Source organism: Panthera pardus, unplaced genomic scaffold (assembly GCF_024362965.1).
Source record: "Panthera pardus isolate Hobbes unplaced genomic scaffold, ASM2436296v1 HiC_scaffold_17, whole genome shotgun sequence".
In the NCBI taxonomy this organism is placed as follows: domain Eukaryota; kingdom Metazoa; phylum Chordata; class Mammalia; order Carnivora; family Felidae; genus Panthera; species Panthera pardus.
Window position 1 is genome coordinate 76,186,165 of NW_026526732.1, and position 15,430 is coordinate 76,201,594.

The 15,430-nt window shown below is 34.2% G+C and overlaps 1 protein-coding gene across 10 annotated transcripts in view; it reads left to right on the plus strand.

The window, feature by feature from the left end:
- SNAP91 (synaptosome associated protein 91) overlaps positions 1–15,430 on the plus strand; it is a 146,267-nt gene that overhangs the window by 59,707 nt on the left and 71,130 nt on the right. For all 10 annotated transcript variants that reach the window (XM_019442758.2, XM_053904680.1, XM_019442761.2 and 7 more), the window contains exons 8-10: positions 4,883–4,989; positions 9,397–9,438; positions 15,029–15,099. In XM_019442758.2, the coding sequence (XP_019298303.2) occupies positions 4,883–4,989; positions 9,397–9,438; positions 15,029–15,099 (220 nt within the window). The remainder of the gene's footprint in view (positions 1–4,882; positions 4,990–9,396; positions 9,439–15,028; positions 15,100–15,430) is intronic.

Sequence of the window (15,430 nt, forward strand, 5' to 3'; positions counted from 1 at the left end):
CTGCCTTGCAGCCTGAGGAAGCTAGAGAACGGACACCTGAGGCTACCTTCCAGGAAGTAGGGAGTCGCATCAAGTAGGAGTAACCACTACTCAAAACCTGGGAAGCTGGAGGGTGGGCAGTGGAGTGCTGCCGAAAGATAATGTATCTCACACTTCTAGGAACTTTTCTTGTGACAGAAATAGCTTAAAATGTGCAGGAAAATGGTTTCTGCCTCCGTTTTACCTTCCAGATCTCTCACAGGGCTGTCTAATTTACAGAACTGATTTTGCATCTAGCTTCCTGGCTTCTCATGAGTCTAGAAAGAGAGAGAATGGAGGTTGGGTAAGGCAATCAGACACACTGGTCTTAGAGATGTTGCCTTATTGGGGAAAGATACCTGCTCTTAATATGTAATGCAACACTGTGTTACCTTTATTTCAGGTGAGAGTGTTTCTCAGTAAACCAAATAACAGATCTTCCTTCCCTTTTTTTGGGCTTATTTTACTCTTCTTACCACTCATAAATTTGAGTTTTTGTTGAAGTTCATTTCTAGCCAGTTTTTTGTGTGTATGTTTTTCATTGAAAACCCTGTGGTTTCCTATGGAGATACGAATCTCAAATCTGTTGTTTAAGCCCTTACCTTTCTTACAAGCTTCAGTTTTGCCGGCCTTATTTGTAGATATTGAAATTTAGATACTGTGTTTTTAAAATTCAGCAATCTCTAAAAAATGAACTCTTGAATTTTCCCTTCCTAATCTCCTTATTTCTGTTGATATATAAGTCCTTTGAAACTAAAACCTGCTATCTTTGAGTTGCTCGTCTTAACGCCTTAGCCAGTCAGAAATGAAGTTCTGCTGATTTATACTTGTGCCCTCTCACTAGTGTGTGGCCTTGTTTGTTTCCTACTTCTGCTTCAAGAACATTGGACTTACTGCCTTTACAATTTTCTTAGCAATTAAACATGCGAAGCCAGGGGCACCTGGGTGGCTCAGTTGGTTAAGTGTCTGACTCTTGATTTCGGCTCAGGTCGTGATCTCACAGTTCATGGGATTGATCCCTGTGTCGGGCTCCGTGCTGATAGTGCAGAGCCTACTTGGGATTCTCTCCCTCTCTTTTTGCCCCTCCTCTGTACCCCACCCCCAAAAGTAAACAAACTTTAAAACCATGTGAAGCCATGTGATTCTCCTTGATTGTCTTCAACATCTACTTAAATGCAGCTATTTTACTTTATTTTGACTTCAGAAAGAAGACTGTAGTAAGAATGCATTTTCTCTTTATATTAAAATAATAACCATGCAATATATATATTTTTATTTCATCTAATTTGAAAAAGATAGTCTGTTGGCTAACATTAGAAACAGAAAAGGTGAGTTGTATCTTCATATTAAAGACCTGACTTCAAAAGACGTAGAGGTGTGCATTCTTGCCTCATCATATTCTGGTGTTGAGTGGCCTTCATTCAACGTTGCTGTCAAATTGCTCATGTGAAAGTAACATTCTAGAAGATATGTACACTTGCTATCCTGAGTGTTTTGAGACAGGTATGGTTTTTTTGTTTGTTTACTAAGTAGTGCTGGGAGTTAGGTTTATAAATGCACTATGGGTTAGTTTTAATTAAAGACTTCACGAACAATTCTCTGGATCTAATGTTGGAATCAGTAGTGGTGCTGCAAATCTTTGCAAACATTTTATCACTATGATGAAACTATGATGTGCGAGCAAGAAGATGCTTTCCTTCTGATGAATGCTCATTAGTAATAGTCCACATGCACAGCCTCAGTGTACTTCACAAGATGAGATTCTTTTTCATCTGGTTCTTTTCATTAGGACAGTTGTTCTGTGAAAATTAATACTAATATGACAAGGGAATTTATCAACACATTATAAAGATTACGTTACAAAGGCCATATTTGACTTTGTCTCAGTCGGTTAAGCGTCTGACTTCAGCTCAGGTCATGATCTCGCGGTTCATGGGTTTGAGCTCCACATCAAGCTCTGTGCTGACAGCTCAGAGCCTGGAGCCTGCTTCAGATTCTGTCTGTCTGTCTGTCTGTCTGTCTCCATCTCTCTCTCTCACACAAAAATAAGCATTTAAAAAAATTTTTAAAAGAATATTAATTTCTCAGGGCGCCTGGGTGGCTCAGTCAGTTAAGCATCCAACAGAGGCTCAGGTCATGATCTCACAGTTCATGGGTTCGGGCCCCGCGTCGGGCTCTGTGCTGACAGCTCAGAGCCTGGAGCCTGCTTCAGATTCTGCGTCTCCCTTTCTCTCTCTGCCCCTTCCCCACTCATGTTCTGTCTCTCTCTGTCTCAAAAATAAATATTAAAAAAATAAAGAGTATTAATGTCTCTTGGCCATACCCTAGTCTGAGGGGACAAGGGAATCTCACAGGTTCACTTCTCAGTACATGTTGCTTTACTGTGTCATTACCACTGTTACAGAAACAATTATGAAATTATAACCTAAAGCCATAATAATTTCATATCTTTTGTTCCCATATCCTAAATTACCATGAAAGGTAAGAACAGTTTAAAAAGTATCCGGAGGAGACAAGTTGCTCAAAATTCTGATGCATTAGTTCTAAAAATAAATTGAGATTATTCAGTTGATTCTTCTTTTTGTGTTATTGCTGAAGATCTGATGCAAAGAAATAAAGTTAGATTAGTAAAGAAAAGTAATTTAGACATTTGAAAAAAATTATGTGAAGATTATTTAAAAAGAAAGAAAATTATGTTTTACCAGAATAAATCATTTTTTTCAAAAGTTTAAGTTAAAAAATACTTGTTCCCTTATAGCACCATGATTCCATCTGTAGCATTAGACAACAGAAATGGGTGGATAAAGATTATATTTGGCCAGTTTTTAAATTGAAGCATAGCTGACACACAATGTTATATTCATTTCAGATGTACAACATTTTGATTTGACGATTCTATATGTCATCACTCAGTGCTCACCGTAAGGGTAGTACCCATCTGTCAGGATACAGTGTTATTACAGTATTATAGAAGGGAAGGGAAGCAGTGTTATTACAGTGTTATTGACTGCATTCCCTATGCTGTACTTTTCATCTCTGTGACTGACTTATTTTATAATTGGAAGTTTAGACCTCTTAATTCCCTTCATCTATTCCAACCACAAGTTTGTTCTCTGAATTTAAGAGTCTGTTTATTTTTTGTTTTGCTTTTTAAATTCTACATATAAGTGAAATCATATGGTATTTGTCTTTCTCTGTTTGACTTGCTTCACTTAGCATAATACCTTTGGGTTAGATTTGACCATTTTTTAAAAGCCTCACTTCTGTCTCAAATCTCAAGTGGAAAACAGTATGTGTTTGTTTTCTTGATCTTTTTCTTCCCTTGAATGCCCTACAGCGGAGGTCTGTGTTAAATGTAAAATTACCCAGACTGTCAACAGAAGGTAATGAGTAGCTACCCTCAATAATTAGTTCTTTGTGTAATTACATATTATTAAACCTTTCTTGAGAAAATTAAAAATACTTTTAAGGTAGTAAAATTACATGCTGAATGAAATTAAGAACTTTAAAATATGAGAGAATATAAAAATAGCATGAGTTTAACAATGTGAAAATACAACATAATGAAGAATAGTGAATCATCTTCAGTTATGATCTAGAGTTGTCTGGAAGCTAGGGCAGGGTCTACTGTGTCTCCATCTTCAATGTCAGTAATTATTGACTGAATGAACTGATGAATGAATGGCTGCAAAAAAAAATACTGATAAAGTAATGGTTTCCTTCCAAAGATGTATGGAGAAAATACACTCACATACTGTAAGTATAATGGAGCTATAGTACCTTACTGATTGTGAATTCCAGTCTTGGGAATGCAAGAGAGAGCAGCAAACGGATCCTCCTCTGTTTTTCTGTCTAGGAAGTTGAAGGTTAAGAAAAAGGATACAATTATGTGTTAGAAAGTCATGATGAGTTTGGTAAACCAAATGGTTTTCACAAAACTCCACTACTTTGTAACTAAGAGACACATTATAATGTTTGAAAAAAATCACTTATGGACAACAAAAGTATCAATTTATAAGGAGTGTAGACAATTTAAAGAATTCTTTAATTTGATAAGTTTATTGCTTTATGATGAGCTAGCAAGAAAATAAGAATGCTGTAGAACACAATCATAACTTTTGAGATCATCAGCAAGTATTTGATAAAGCAGGGTACTGGGACATATGGATCATGAGTTTCACTTGTGACATTTCATATGTTCTTCTACTTTAATTGTGCTTTTACTGTTTAAATGCCTTCGTTTGAGACACCTAGAACATAACACTGTTCTTAAACTTTGCAGGTCTCCTTGGTTAGGTGCTTTAGTACCTCATGTGGGTTTTAAGGCCTGGTGTTTTGATCCAAACATTCATTTAGGTGTTTCGAAAATTGTGGGTTTATTAATTTATATTTTATTTTTTAATATTTATTTATTTATTTATTTTTGAGAGACAGCACAAGCAGGGAAGGGGCAGAGAGAGATACAGAATGTGAAGCAGGCTCCAGGCTCTTAGCTGTAAGCACAGAGCCCAATACGGGGCTCGAACCCACTAACTATGAGATCGTGACCTGAGATAAAGTCAGACGCTTAACCCACTGAGCCACCCAGGCGCCCCATGTTTACTTATTTATTTTGAGAGAGAGAGTAGAGAGCACAAGCAGGAGAGGGGCAGAGAGAAGGAGAGACGGAATCCCAGGCAGGCTCTGCGCCGATAGCCTGATGCTCACAAACCATGAGATCATGACCTGAGCTGAGATCAAGAGTCCGATGCTTAACCAACTGCGCCACCCAAGCACCCCTAGGTTTTAATTAATAGTATTAACATAAACTTAGAAGAAAATTGAATACAATAGCCTTTTCAAAATGCTTGTCTATCTCTTCCAGAAAAGTTTTTTGAAATGAAGAAAGGACAATGTAAAGATGCCCTAGAAATTTACAAACGATTTCTAACTAGAATGACGCGAGTATCTGAATTTCTCAAGGTTGCAGAGGTAAGTAATATTAAGCTTTGTTGGAAAAACATTCCAACAAAGAATATTAATTTTGTTAATATTAATTTATGTATCTGGAGTCAATAGTAGGGTTTATAATATGTCAAGACATTCTGTCCCAGAGCCCCAGTGTGTTAGGATTGGAAGTGAACTCAGAGGTCATGTCTTCCAGCTTCTCATCCACAACTGTATTCTGCACTCCTGCATCCCAGTTAATGATCATTCTGTGTTCAAATACAGGTGTCCTGGACACTGAGCAGATTCTCAGCTCTGCAAGGTGGTTCATCTCCCCTTCTAATTAATGGCGATCTTTGATTGTAAGGAAGGGCTTCCTTTTTACTGAGCCCTGTGGGAAAAAGCCCTTAGGAAAGTCTGTGTATTGTTGTTAGTGTGTAGAAGTCATAAATATGACCTTCTTACTTTGTCAATGACTTAAACACAATGAAAAAATTAAACAGAAAATTTCATTAATTTTATGAAGTTTATACATTGTTTCTTAAGGATATCTCTTTGTTCGTAATCATAATAACTGTGTAACCATACAGTTGGTGTTCCTGAGGTTACCTGTAAGTTAGTGTTTTATGAAATCTAGTTATTGATGAATACTGATATTGGAAGAGATGACATTGTTACTATAGTCCTTTGGCAGGATGACCAGTTGGTTCTTCTCTTACATGTCAGTGAACGAATTGTTAGCACTAACTGGAGTGCTGTGTAAGGGGGGGGTTCTGAAGCATATGATGCCATGGATATTGGACATTCATCCCATGTTTTTGCTGTTTTTGCCATTTTCAGAATATAACGCCAGAACAAGCGTTTTATACACACAATTCCAATGCACTCTAGTCCGTGCATTATCTATCTTTCAAATTTCATCTATTCACAAGGAATAATAATTGTCACATTCATATTAGGAGACTAAAATAATGTTATAAAGTGCTACCTCTTGACCTTTGATCCAAATAGTTTGTAATCAGAATAAAAGTCTTTTCTTGTATATAATATGGGAAGCAGTAAAGAAGAGTGTATAGGAATTACATATACATTAAAGCATATTCATGTGTACTTCTCATGGGTTTATTGATGTTGGTTGTCTTTAAGGAAGGATAGAATTGCTTGAAACTTTCACTTTTGCTGCCACACAAGTTTTATTTTTTGTATTTGATAAGATTTTCCTGTGGTTTAGCCTTAGTTATCAAAATAATCTAGTAAAATTTTCCCTTTTTTTCTGTGAAAAGATCAGTAATGCCTAAGCATCAGAGCAGAACATCCTTTCATTGTTTCATTAATGCTTGGTGCACATGCTAGTCAGTTTTCCTATCTCTTACTGTATACATTAAGGTAAGGAGCTGGGCATGTGACAGCCTGGGGTATATGTTTCTCTAATCGCTAAGGCTGGGTTCAAGGTCTTCATGAGAAAGGGGGTATTTATTGATTCATTCTGTATTTTTTTAATGTTAATGTTTGTTTATTTTGAGAGAGAGAGTGTGTGTGAGTGAGCAGGGGAGGGAAAGAGAGATAGAATCCCAAGCTGAGTGTGAAGATAGAATCCACACTTAGTATGAAGCCTGGCTCAAGGCTCAGTCTCATGGCCATGACATCATGACTTGAGCCAAAATCGCACATTTTACTGACTGAGCCAACCAGGCGCCCCATTCTGTTTTTAGATGTAAAACTTTATTTTATGTCTCTTGATAACCTCATGTCAGCCTGGGCCCATGTCAGGCTGTCGAAAAGAAAATATATAGAAATTCAATGTCATTCTGAGAGTTTTTCTTCAAATAACTGAATACAGTATTATACTTTTATTTGAACGTTATGACCAGGACTTTGTTATAGAATGATACTAATTTACAAAATTATTTTTCATAGAATAAATGCTAACCCACAATGGGCTAACAGTAACCATTTGTGTTTTCTTTATTTAAGTTACATTGTTCATAATTTAGACATTAATTGTTTGAATACCAGTGTTGAGTAGTTTGGTTATGATTGGTAAATACAGAAATTTCTTAACACATGTACAAAGCTTCCCTCTCTACCAGACGGCTCTTGTGTGGTGTGCATATGTGTGGACTCATACCAAATAGTTACCTTGTAGTTAGTACCATTTTCCTGAAGAATGTACAGAAGACTTGCAGAATGTCATTTTTAAAATACAACTGTGTATATTGGCTATTTGGCAAATGTTAATGAATTGTCTGCCATACTAAAAGAAATATAGACTTGTCAAACAACTAGTATGGAAATATTCAAATATCCCAGAAGAATTGCTTAAAGTGTAGAAAACTTCCCATGTTTTGAATTCTTACAATGAAGTCTCCTAAAGCAGAGAACTGAAACTTTGTAAAATGGTTGTTTTATAGGTAATAGGCGTTTTTGCTAAACACACTTCCTTTTTTATAGAAGTAAGTTATTCTTAGTTTGCTATTCTAAGATAAATACCAAGTCGTAGGAGTTATATCTCCCAGAATATTTGCAGACAGAAAGTGATGAGATTTCTGTAATACAGCCACCCCTCAGCTCAAGCCTTCAATTACATTATGGTTCAGAAGTTCAGGTGAGTGAAAATAGCAGTGTCAAGGAAGAATTCCTAAATTATGTCTTTCTGTTCAAGAAAGTTGTGTTAACTATTTAAGAGAAACACATCACCTTTTGCCAAGATGATCCCAGTATTAAAGATCCATAATACTTTAATTTCAAACATGCTGACTTCATTCATATTAATATTTTAATGGATCACCTAAAGAGGTATTAAAATATAGAAATAAAAGGAATGAAGTTACCTTAGTTTATAATTTCCATAATTTGTAATATTTAAGTGAGTTTAGGGAAGCAGGAGTAGCTTCCCTAAAGTCAGAGTTCAGTCATTAGCAGGTAAAGTCTACACATCTGGGAGGAATCTGCAGCCTAAGTTGCTCTAGAGGGATGAGGGTCAGTGCTCTACCTCATTGGTTCTTCACACTAGGCAATTAATGCTCCCCTCACATCCCCAGCAACCAATGTCTTGAGACATTTTTAGTTGTCCCAACTGGAGGTGGGGGAAGTCTACAGGCATCCGGTAGGTAGAGACCGAGGATGTTGCCAGTATCCTACAGTGCACAAGACAAACCCCACCAAAGAATTATCATCCCAAGATGTGAATAGTGCCAAGGCTGAGAAACCCTGCTGTATATAGAGAGAAAGCAAAAGAAATAACTTAGTTAAGCATTTGTCACACGGGTAGATTTTCCGACCTCCAGTTTGTCTTATTGTCTTTGTAGGAGCCGAACATTTACGCTTCATGTATTGGCTTCTGCATTTCCATCAACATCAAAGCAGTTCATTTCTCAAAGAGAGAGACTTAATTTAACCCACTTTGTTCCTTTGAGCCTAAATTTCATTATTTATAAAATGAGAGAATTTAAGTTATGATTTGTATTTTTCTCCAAATTTTTATTTTGAATTGTTTTAAAATCTACAAAAGAGTTGATAGAGCATATAGTCAACACCTATATACTCTCTTCGTTGATTCACTTCATTAATATATTACCATATTTTTGCTTTTTCTTGTTCTTTCTTTCTCTTTTTCTGCTCTTCCTCCCTCCCTTACCTCTCTCCCCAAGCTACCAACACTAAAAATTCACATATGCTTTTACCTAGTAATTCCATTTCTATAAATGCATCCTACAGATGTATCCACGCAGGTGCAAAATGGTGTGTGCAACATTATGTGTAAGGCAAGAGACTGGAAGCAACTTCAGTGTTTGTTAATACATGACTCGTATAAATAAATAATAGGAAAAGAAGCTGTTGTAAAAATAAGGAAACTCTATGTGTTAATGTGGATATAGGTCTAAGATATATCAAATGAAAAATATAAGCCCAGTGTATGTAATACACTATTATTGTATAGTAACATGGGAAGTAAATATGTATTTATAAATTTCCTGTTTCCTTGGATATACATAAGGAAACTCTGGAAGGATACATAAGCAACAAACAAAATGGTTCTCTGTGGGAAGAGGGGTGGATACTATACTCTGAACAAGTTATTAAGATGAACATTCCCTGTCCAGAGGACTTACTGAGTATAATTAATTTAAATTTAGTATAAGAATTTTGTTTTAGGCTTTTAGTTGCCATTAGCCTTGGAGGAAACCTTTACATTTTATATTTCAATTTCTTAAGTCTTTTTTTGGGTTCCAGTAAAATTCTGTGCATTTGTTATATCTAACTACATTAACAAAATCATTGCTCTGTTATATTGAGTAGAAAACTACACAAAGCATATTTTCAAAGTGAGATTGACAATTCTTTTATACCAGGATTGAGCCGTACTTAACTAATCCTGTGGGTAATCCGTTAAATGCAAAGAAATTAATTTTTAAAATTCCCATTAAGTAACTTATTTTTTTTAATCTGCAGCAAGTTGGCATTGATAAAGGTGACATTCCTGACCTCACACAGGTAAGTGATTCTCTGAATAAAAAGTATAGTATACTTTACTATACCCCTATAGTGGTACTTTACTAAACCACCATAGTGGTTTGCCATAAATTACCTAGGGCATAGTCTTGTAAGCATTTAATGCATTTTGAATTTAAGTCAGCCAACTTTCTTGGAAATTATTTTGGCTTGCTTATTTTTTCTAGCTATTGAATATATTTCTGGAGATAATGTGAAGATTTTCCTGCCCATTTAACACAGTTTCTTCTTTAAAGGCAACTGAATTTACTTATTGAGACTGTGTTTTCATTCTTGAACTTGATTCAAAATGAAACCTTGAATAATGTTTGAAAAATGCTTTATGAACAGTGACTATTGGTAGGCATGTAGTCAGAACATTAGGAATGTTTTTTCTGCTATTCTCCTAGTTTTTAACATTTACCAGGTATGCACTGATTCTTGACTCCCCTGTGAAGTGGAAGAAATTCTGTAAAAGAACCTTTAAAAAAAAAAATGCTAGTGGTAGATAAGTGATTTTTCGAGGGACCATCTAGTAAGCAAAAACAATAGTGGTGCTATCTTATCAATCTTTTTATGTGTCAAGAGGGCACACTGTAGGGTTCCTAATATGTAGAATCAAGACCATTCACGTGTGCAGAATTACTTTGTGACTTTTCTCATAATTGGCAGGAACTGTTTTTATTTAATCAACTCTTTACTCTGTTATGGTAAATTCTATCCCAAACATGTCCTTTAACTAGAGACAGTGAGATGATAAGAGAGAATATAGAGCTCCTTGCATACCACCAATGAATGTATGAGTTTCCTGTCTTCGTAAATAAAAACTAATTGTAATAGAAGGAAATGTTCGTAATGAAAAATACCCAGTTTTTAATAATGTCAAAATGTATATAATAGACTATAATCCCTTGCAATGTTTTTAGATTTAAAATAATTTTAACCTTAAATTTTTATTAAAAATTAGAGAACCCCAAAGTAATAGTCTCTGTATTTATGTTATTAATATACCAACTAAATACCAATAATCTTTCATAAGTAAAATTTTGAGAACAATTCAAACATGATGGCATTGTACTTTTTGCCTTAAAAGTTGGGAGATCACTGCTTCTAGTAGACAGAATATTAATATATTTTTGCTATTATGAGAAGATAGTGTTCTTTGATCAGATATGTACCTGAATAAGATATTAGTATCATTTTGGATATGGTTTAGATATTAAGTATGTAAAGTACCATTAAAAATTTTTTATTAGATATGGACGCATGAATTTAATAACGCTGTAATAAAAAGTGAAGATAATCAGTATGCTTTCATTTTAAATTATTTAATGATAATAAACATTTACATTGTAGTTTGGTAAAATAGCCCAGATAAATAATACATATTAACCTAAAAAAGGTAGATATTAAAATGTTTTGCTCAATGAATAGCTTTTAGAGATAGTAAATCACCTTTATTTAAACTGTATAGACCGCTCTCACTGTGGAATAAAAGTAAAACTATCATATCAGGGAGGCTCTCAGTTAAGAAAATAGACCCTCATTTGTCTCAGTTCGTACAGTGTTTGAAAGAGACAAAGTTTAAAAGAATGCTTAAATACCTTTTTGTTTTTAAAATTAGAAAATTGTAGGTATCATTGAAAGAAGGATTCACATACTTGGGTTTAATTTTTAATGTTACTATAGTATTCATTATCACTTATATAATCTCCTCTCAAAAAGTCCAGAGACATATTGTTTAACATTGTACATTGCGTTACTCTAATTTGGAGAACAGATATCCAGTCCTTAAAGAAGGTAAAGTTGTGCCCTGGGTATTCTGTGGTAGAGATTCATTAGAATCTGGTATCATTCTTTCCTCTGCTATTTTAGTGTCCTTAAGAGCCACATAAACTTCCATATTAACATTTATTCTTAAATTACTTCTTCACACACACTTAAGCATTCCCTAGTTAATTTCTCCAGCATATACTTAAATCTCAATACAAGAGTATTGAGTGCTTCTGAAATTTCTTAGTAAGTAACCTAATTGTGATTTCTGTTAGGATTGTGACAGAGCTAAATATACTTCCTAATTCTTATTTAGAACCCCTTCCATAGGTCTACTGGAGGCTTCTAACTGATCTGGCAGTTTAGACCCACTATGATGGTATGGTTAGGCAGAGCTGGAATGTGAACTATTCTAGGGTTAGTCTTTTAGACAGTGTTAGACCATGGTTAATCTGGAAATGGGTCAGAGATACCAGGTTGTGTGGACTCAGTTTAACACCTTTGAGATTAGGTTCTCTCTGCCAGTTCCTGTGTGGCCATTACAGCCACTGAATCTAGCTGTGGCAGTGAACCAAAATACCCAACATGGAAGAGGGCTAAGGAGGAGCTGGAGGTCAGAAGGCTACCTACTGACTGGGAGTAAGAATAGGCTGCTTGTAACTGGAAAGATGAGAATTCTTACAGCAAGGTGGAGCAGAGGAATTTAATGGACATCATTTTGGTTGGAAAATGCACAATAAATACCAGTGTGGTCATCTGTAGCCCTCTTTAAATAATTGTGCATATAATATCAGAACTGCATTTAAATGATTTATGAACATCAATGAACTTTTAACAAAACATTCAAAAGTGCTATATTGGGTGAGAAGAAGAATAATACAGTATCAGAACTGCTTCTTAGCACTTTCAAATGGTTTCTGAGATCTAATGATGAAAAATTTGAAGGATCTTTTGGTTGCTTTTTTTCCTGTTTGGTTTTAATGATGCATTAGAATCTAAAGTATCTGAATTGTAGATGAATGCTTCCTTTTTGATCCTGGGCTCACAAGTCGGATTTAAATTTGTTCCAAGAAAAGGATTTTCAAAATATCATTTCCTGTTTGGGGTGTGTATATGTGTATGTGCATTCCAAATTTAAAATACCTCCGTTTATGAAAAACATCTTAGGTTTTCTTATTAGGAATTCTGGTTGATCTGAAAACTGCTGGTAAAGAAAAGTTAAAAAAAAAAACAAAACAAAACACAACTGTCCCACTGATGAATGGATAACTGTGATACATTGCTATTACCTGTTAGCTTTCACAGGCTGACTCTGGTCTTTGGGTTGGTGTTTTCCACCTGATTGGCCCGTTGACTTCAGCATTTTTAAAAATAAGGAACTAAAGATAACTGCTAATTGTAGTTTGTTATTTTAAGTTCCTTTTCCAACAGCAGAGGTATTCTCAAAGTTTTGTTCCTTGGAAATTTGACACCGTTTTTGTTTATTTGTCTACTATATGCCAAGTTCTACTCCATGCCATAGATAGAGTTAAGGCAGCTGATACTGCTACATTTGTGAATATTGCTATCAAAATTGTTTTTTCCTCCAAAAACACTTGAGGAATTTATTTCTATTACACTTCACATGTCCTTATAAAAACTATAAATGATGAAGCATTTTTAAACCTATAAGATAAAATGTTCCAAATTTAATTGTATCTGCAATTCATTACAAAATAACTCCCCTTAAAGACAAAAGTCACTTTTGTAGTCTGCTCTTAGTAAAAAATTGTTTAACTATTACGATTTTTGTGACTGGTACTTTATTTTAAACTTTTCGTCCTTAAATTATGAAAAAACCTTGCAAAAAGAATGGAATTGCAAACTGTCCTCTGGTTTTTTGGTTTGTTTGTTTTTAAGAAACTAAGGAAGTTTATAGGTGAAAACACCACCTCTTTCTTTGTTATCCCATATTGTTCTGTTTTGTGACTGTAAGTAGCACTTGTCTTTTTAAACCGTTTTAGAATCACATTTTCTTTACTTTGCATTTAACATTTAGAAGACCTATGTCTTATAACCAGGGAGAGGTTCTGTGGCTTGATGTATTTTTTCCTTACTACAATCCCAGTGAAAAAAAATAGAAATATGAAAATTTTGAAGTTCTATTCCCAGGCTTCCTAGGTTCCATTGTTATGGCAATTATAATAATAAGTATTATGAAAATTAGCATGATAATGTTGAAGTTATTGGGTGTTAGTTTGCCTAAAAATTGTGAGGCTCTATTTTTTTTCCTTTTAATAAGGCAATGCATATTCTGTTTATTAAATGAACATGTCTTTATAATATAGTGTTTGTTCTATAGAGCAAAATTTTCCTTACATCTTAAATTTTTACCTTTTTTAAACTTAGAGATATACTCTTATTTGCAATTTGTTGGAATTTGTTGAGTAAGTCTACTGTCACCTAAGTTATATTTTTAAATCATAATTTTTATAATTTTCTAAATTTACTACATCCCCTATAATCATTACTCTTTCTTTTCTAGAGTCCATAATGTTTTAGATAATGGTCACAGGTCTGACTCTTTCTACCCTACCTCCATCACTTTGATGAAGTTAATATTTTTGTTCACTTAGTAACTTATATTTATAAATTTACATGTTTGGCTTATTTAGTAATTTATATATATAATAATCATACAATTACATATATAATAACCACATAATTGTTAAGATGGCTCATGAATCTATTGGTGAAATGAAAATGGTATTAGATATCTAGAACCTTTAAAATTAAAAAACTTTAATAAGAATTTTACTTTGTCATTATAGGTACAATGTAAAATGTACAGTTGTTTGAATTTCCTTGAATTCTGTGAGCTGTTTTAGCAGTTAGCATATTAAAAGTCTTCAAAATCAATTTCATATTAATTTGAAGGCTGTTAGAATTTAATGTATCTATAAATGTAGTTACATATTTCATTCGTGGAATGCTGTTCTTTGAATGCTTATGCTGCTATTAAGGTCTAATTTAGGTTAAAATTATTTAAAGATGACATTAAATTTCTAATGTTTGAGGAATAGATGGAGTGGAATATATATATGAACCTCATATTTCTCTTTCTAATATACAGTAAATGCCATCACTTTGTATTGCCTAAAATGTTATTATAAAAACAGTTCAGGTACCTTTTAATAAAAGAGTTAAATATATTAAATTTGGCAATACACAGTAGTTTAACATTATCATATTTGCTAAAGTATTTATTATGTATATAAATTAAGTAGCTCAGTAATAAGAAAATCTTAATTGTTGTTGACTATTAAAGTTGTATTCTTTTCTCCACAACTATCACTTACCCCCCCCCCCTTTTACTTAATATAGTAGCAATTTTTCCTAACATGTCAGTCAAACAGAAATAAGTGAGAGTTTACTGTATTTTCAAACCTCTGTAAGTTTGTGTTTGGGCACTTATATTTCTTACTTAGATACAAATACCTATTCTTTTTTCATGTGGTCTTATGGAAATATATGGTTAACTTGATTTGAGTTTACTGCATATAAATAGTATCATAGAAAAGTCTATCCAATGTAATCTCTACACTGAAACCATGCTGTAGTGCTATTTGTTATGCAGTGGGAGTAAGTATATGTACGATGGCCTGTCTGAGATTCCATGGAATTTAAATATTTAAGTGCCAAAAGACTTGGAATGAAATCATCTCACATATGTATTGGGGTCCACCCACAGAACTCCACCATACAAAGTTACAGTGATGTTCCAGTGTATTTACTTTGAAAGAAAGCAATGCAGACATTTATTTTTACTTTCTTATTGTAGGCTCCCAGCAGTCTTATGGAGACCCTTGAACAGCATCTAAATACATTAGAAGGAAAGAAACCCGGAAACAAGTACGCATTAGTTGTATATTCTAAATAAGATTAAAAATGCTACAGTCGTTCTTTATAAGAATGAGATATATCATGCTACCATGTATACTACTACAGATTTAGAGTATGCTTTATTGTAATTCTTCTAGGTTCCCTCAAAAACCCCATTCATCCCATTGACTTGTGGCAATGTGACCCCATGTATAGGCATTCTTTCTGCAGGCTCATGCAGCAAATTAGTAGGTTGTACATAGGTTGCCTGAACTTGCTGACATATATACCTGCCCTTAGAGGGGATTCACAATATACCGAAAAAGAGTTGCTCATGTTTAAAAATTGAGGCTGTTGTTAT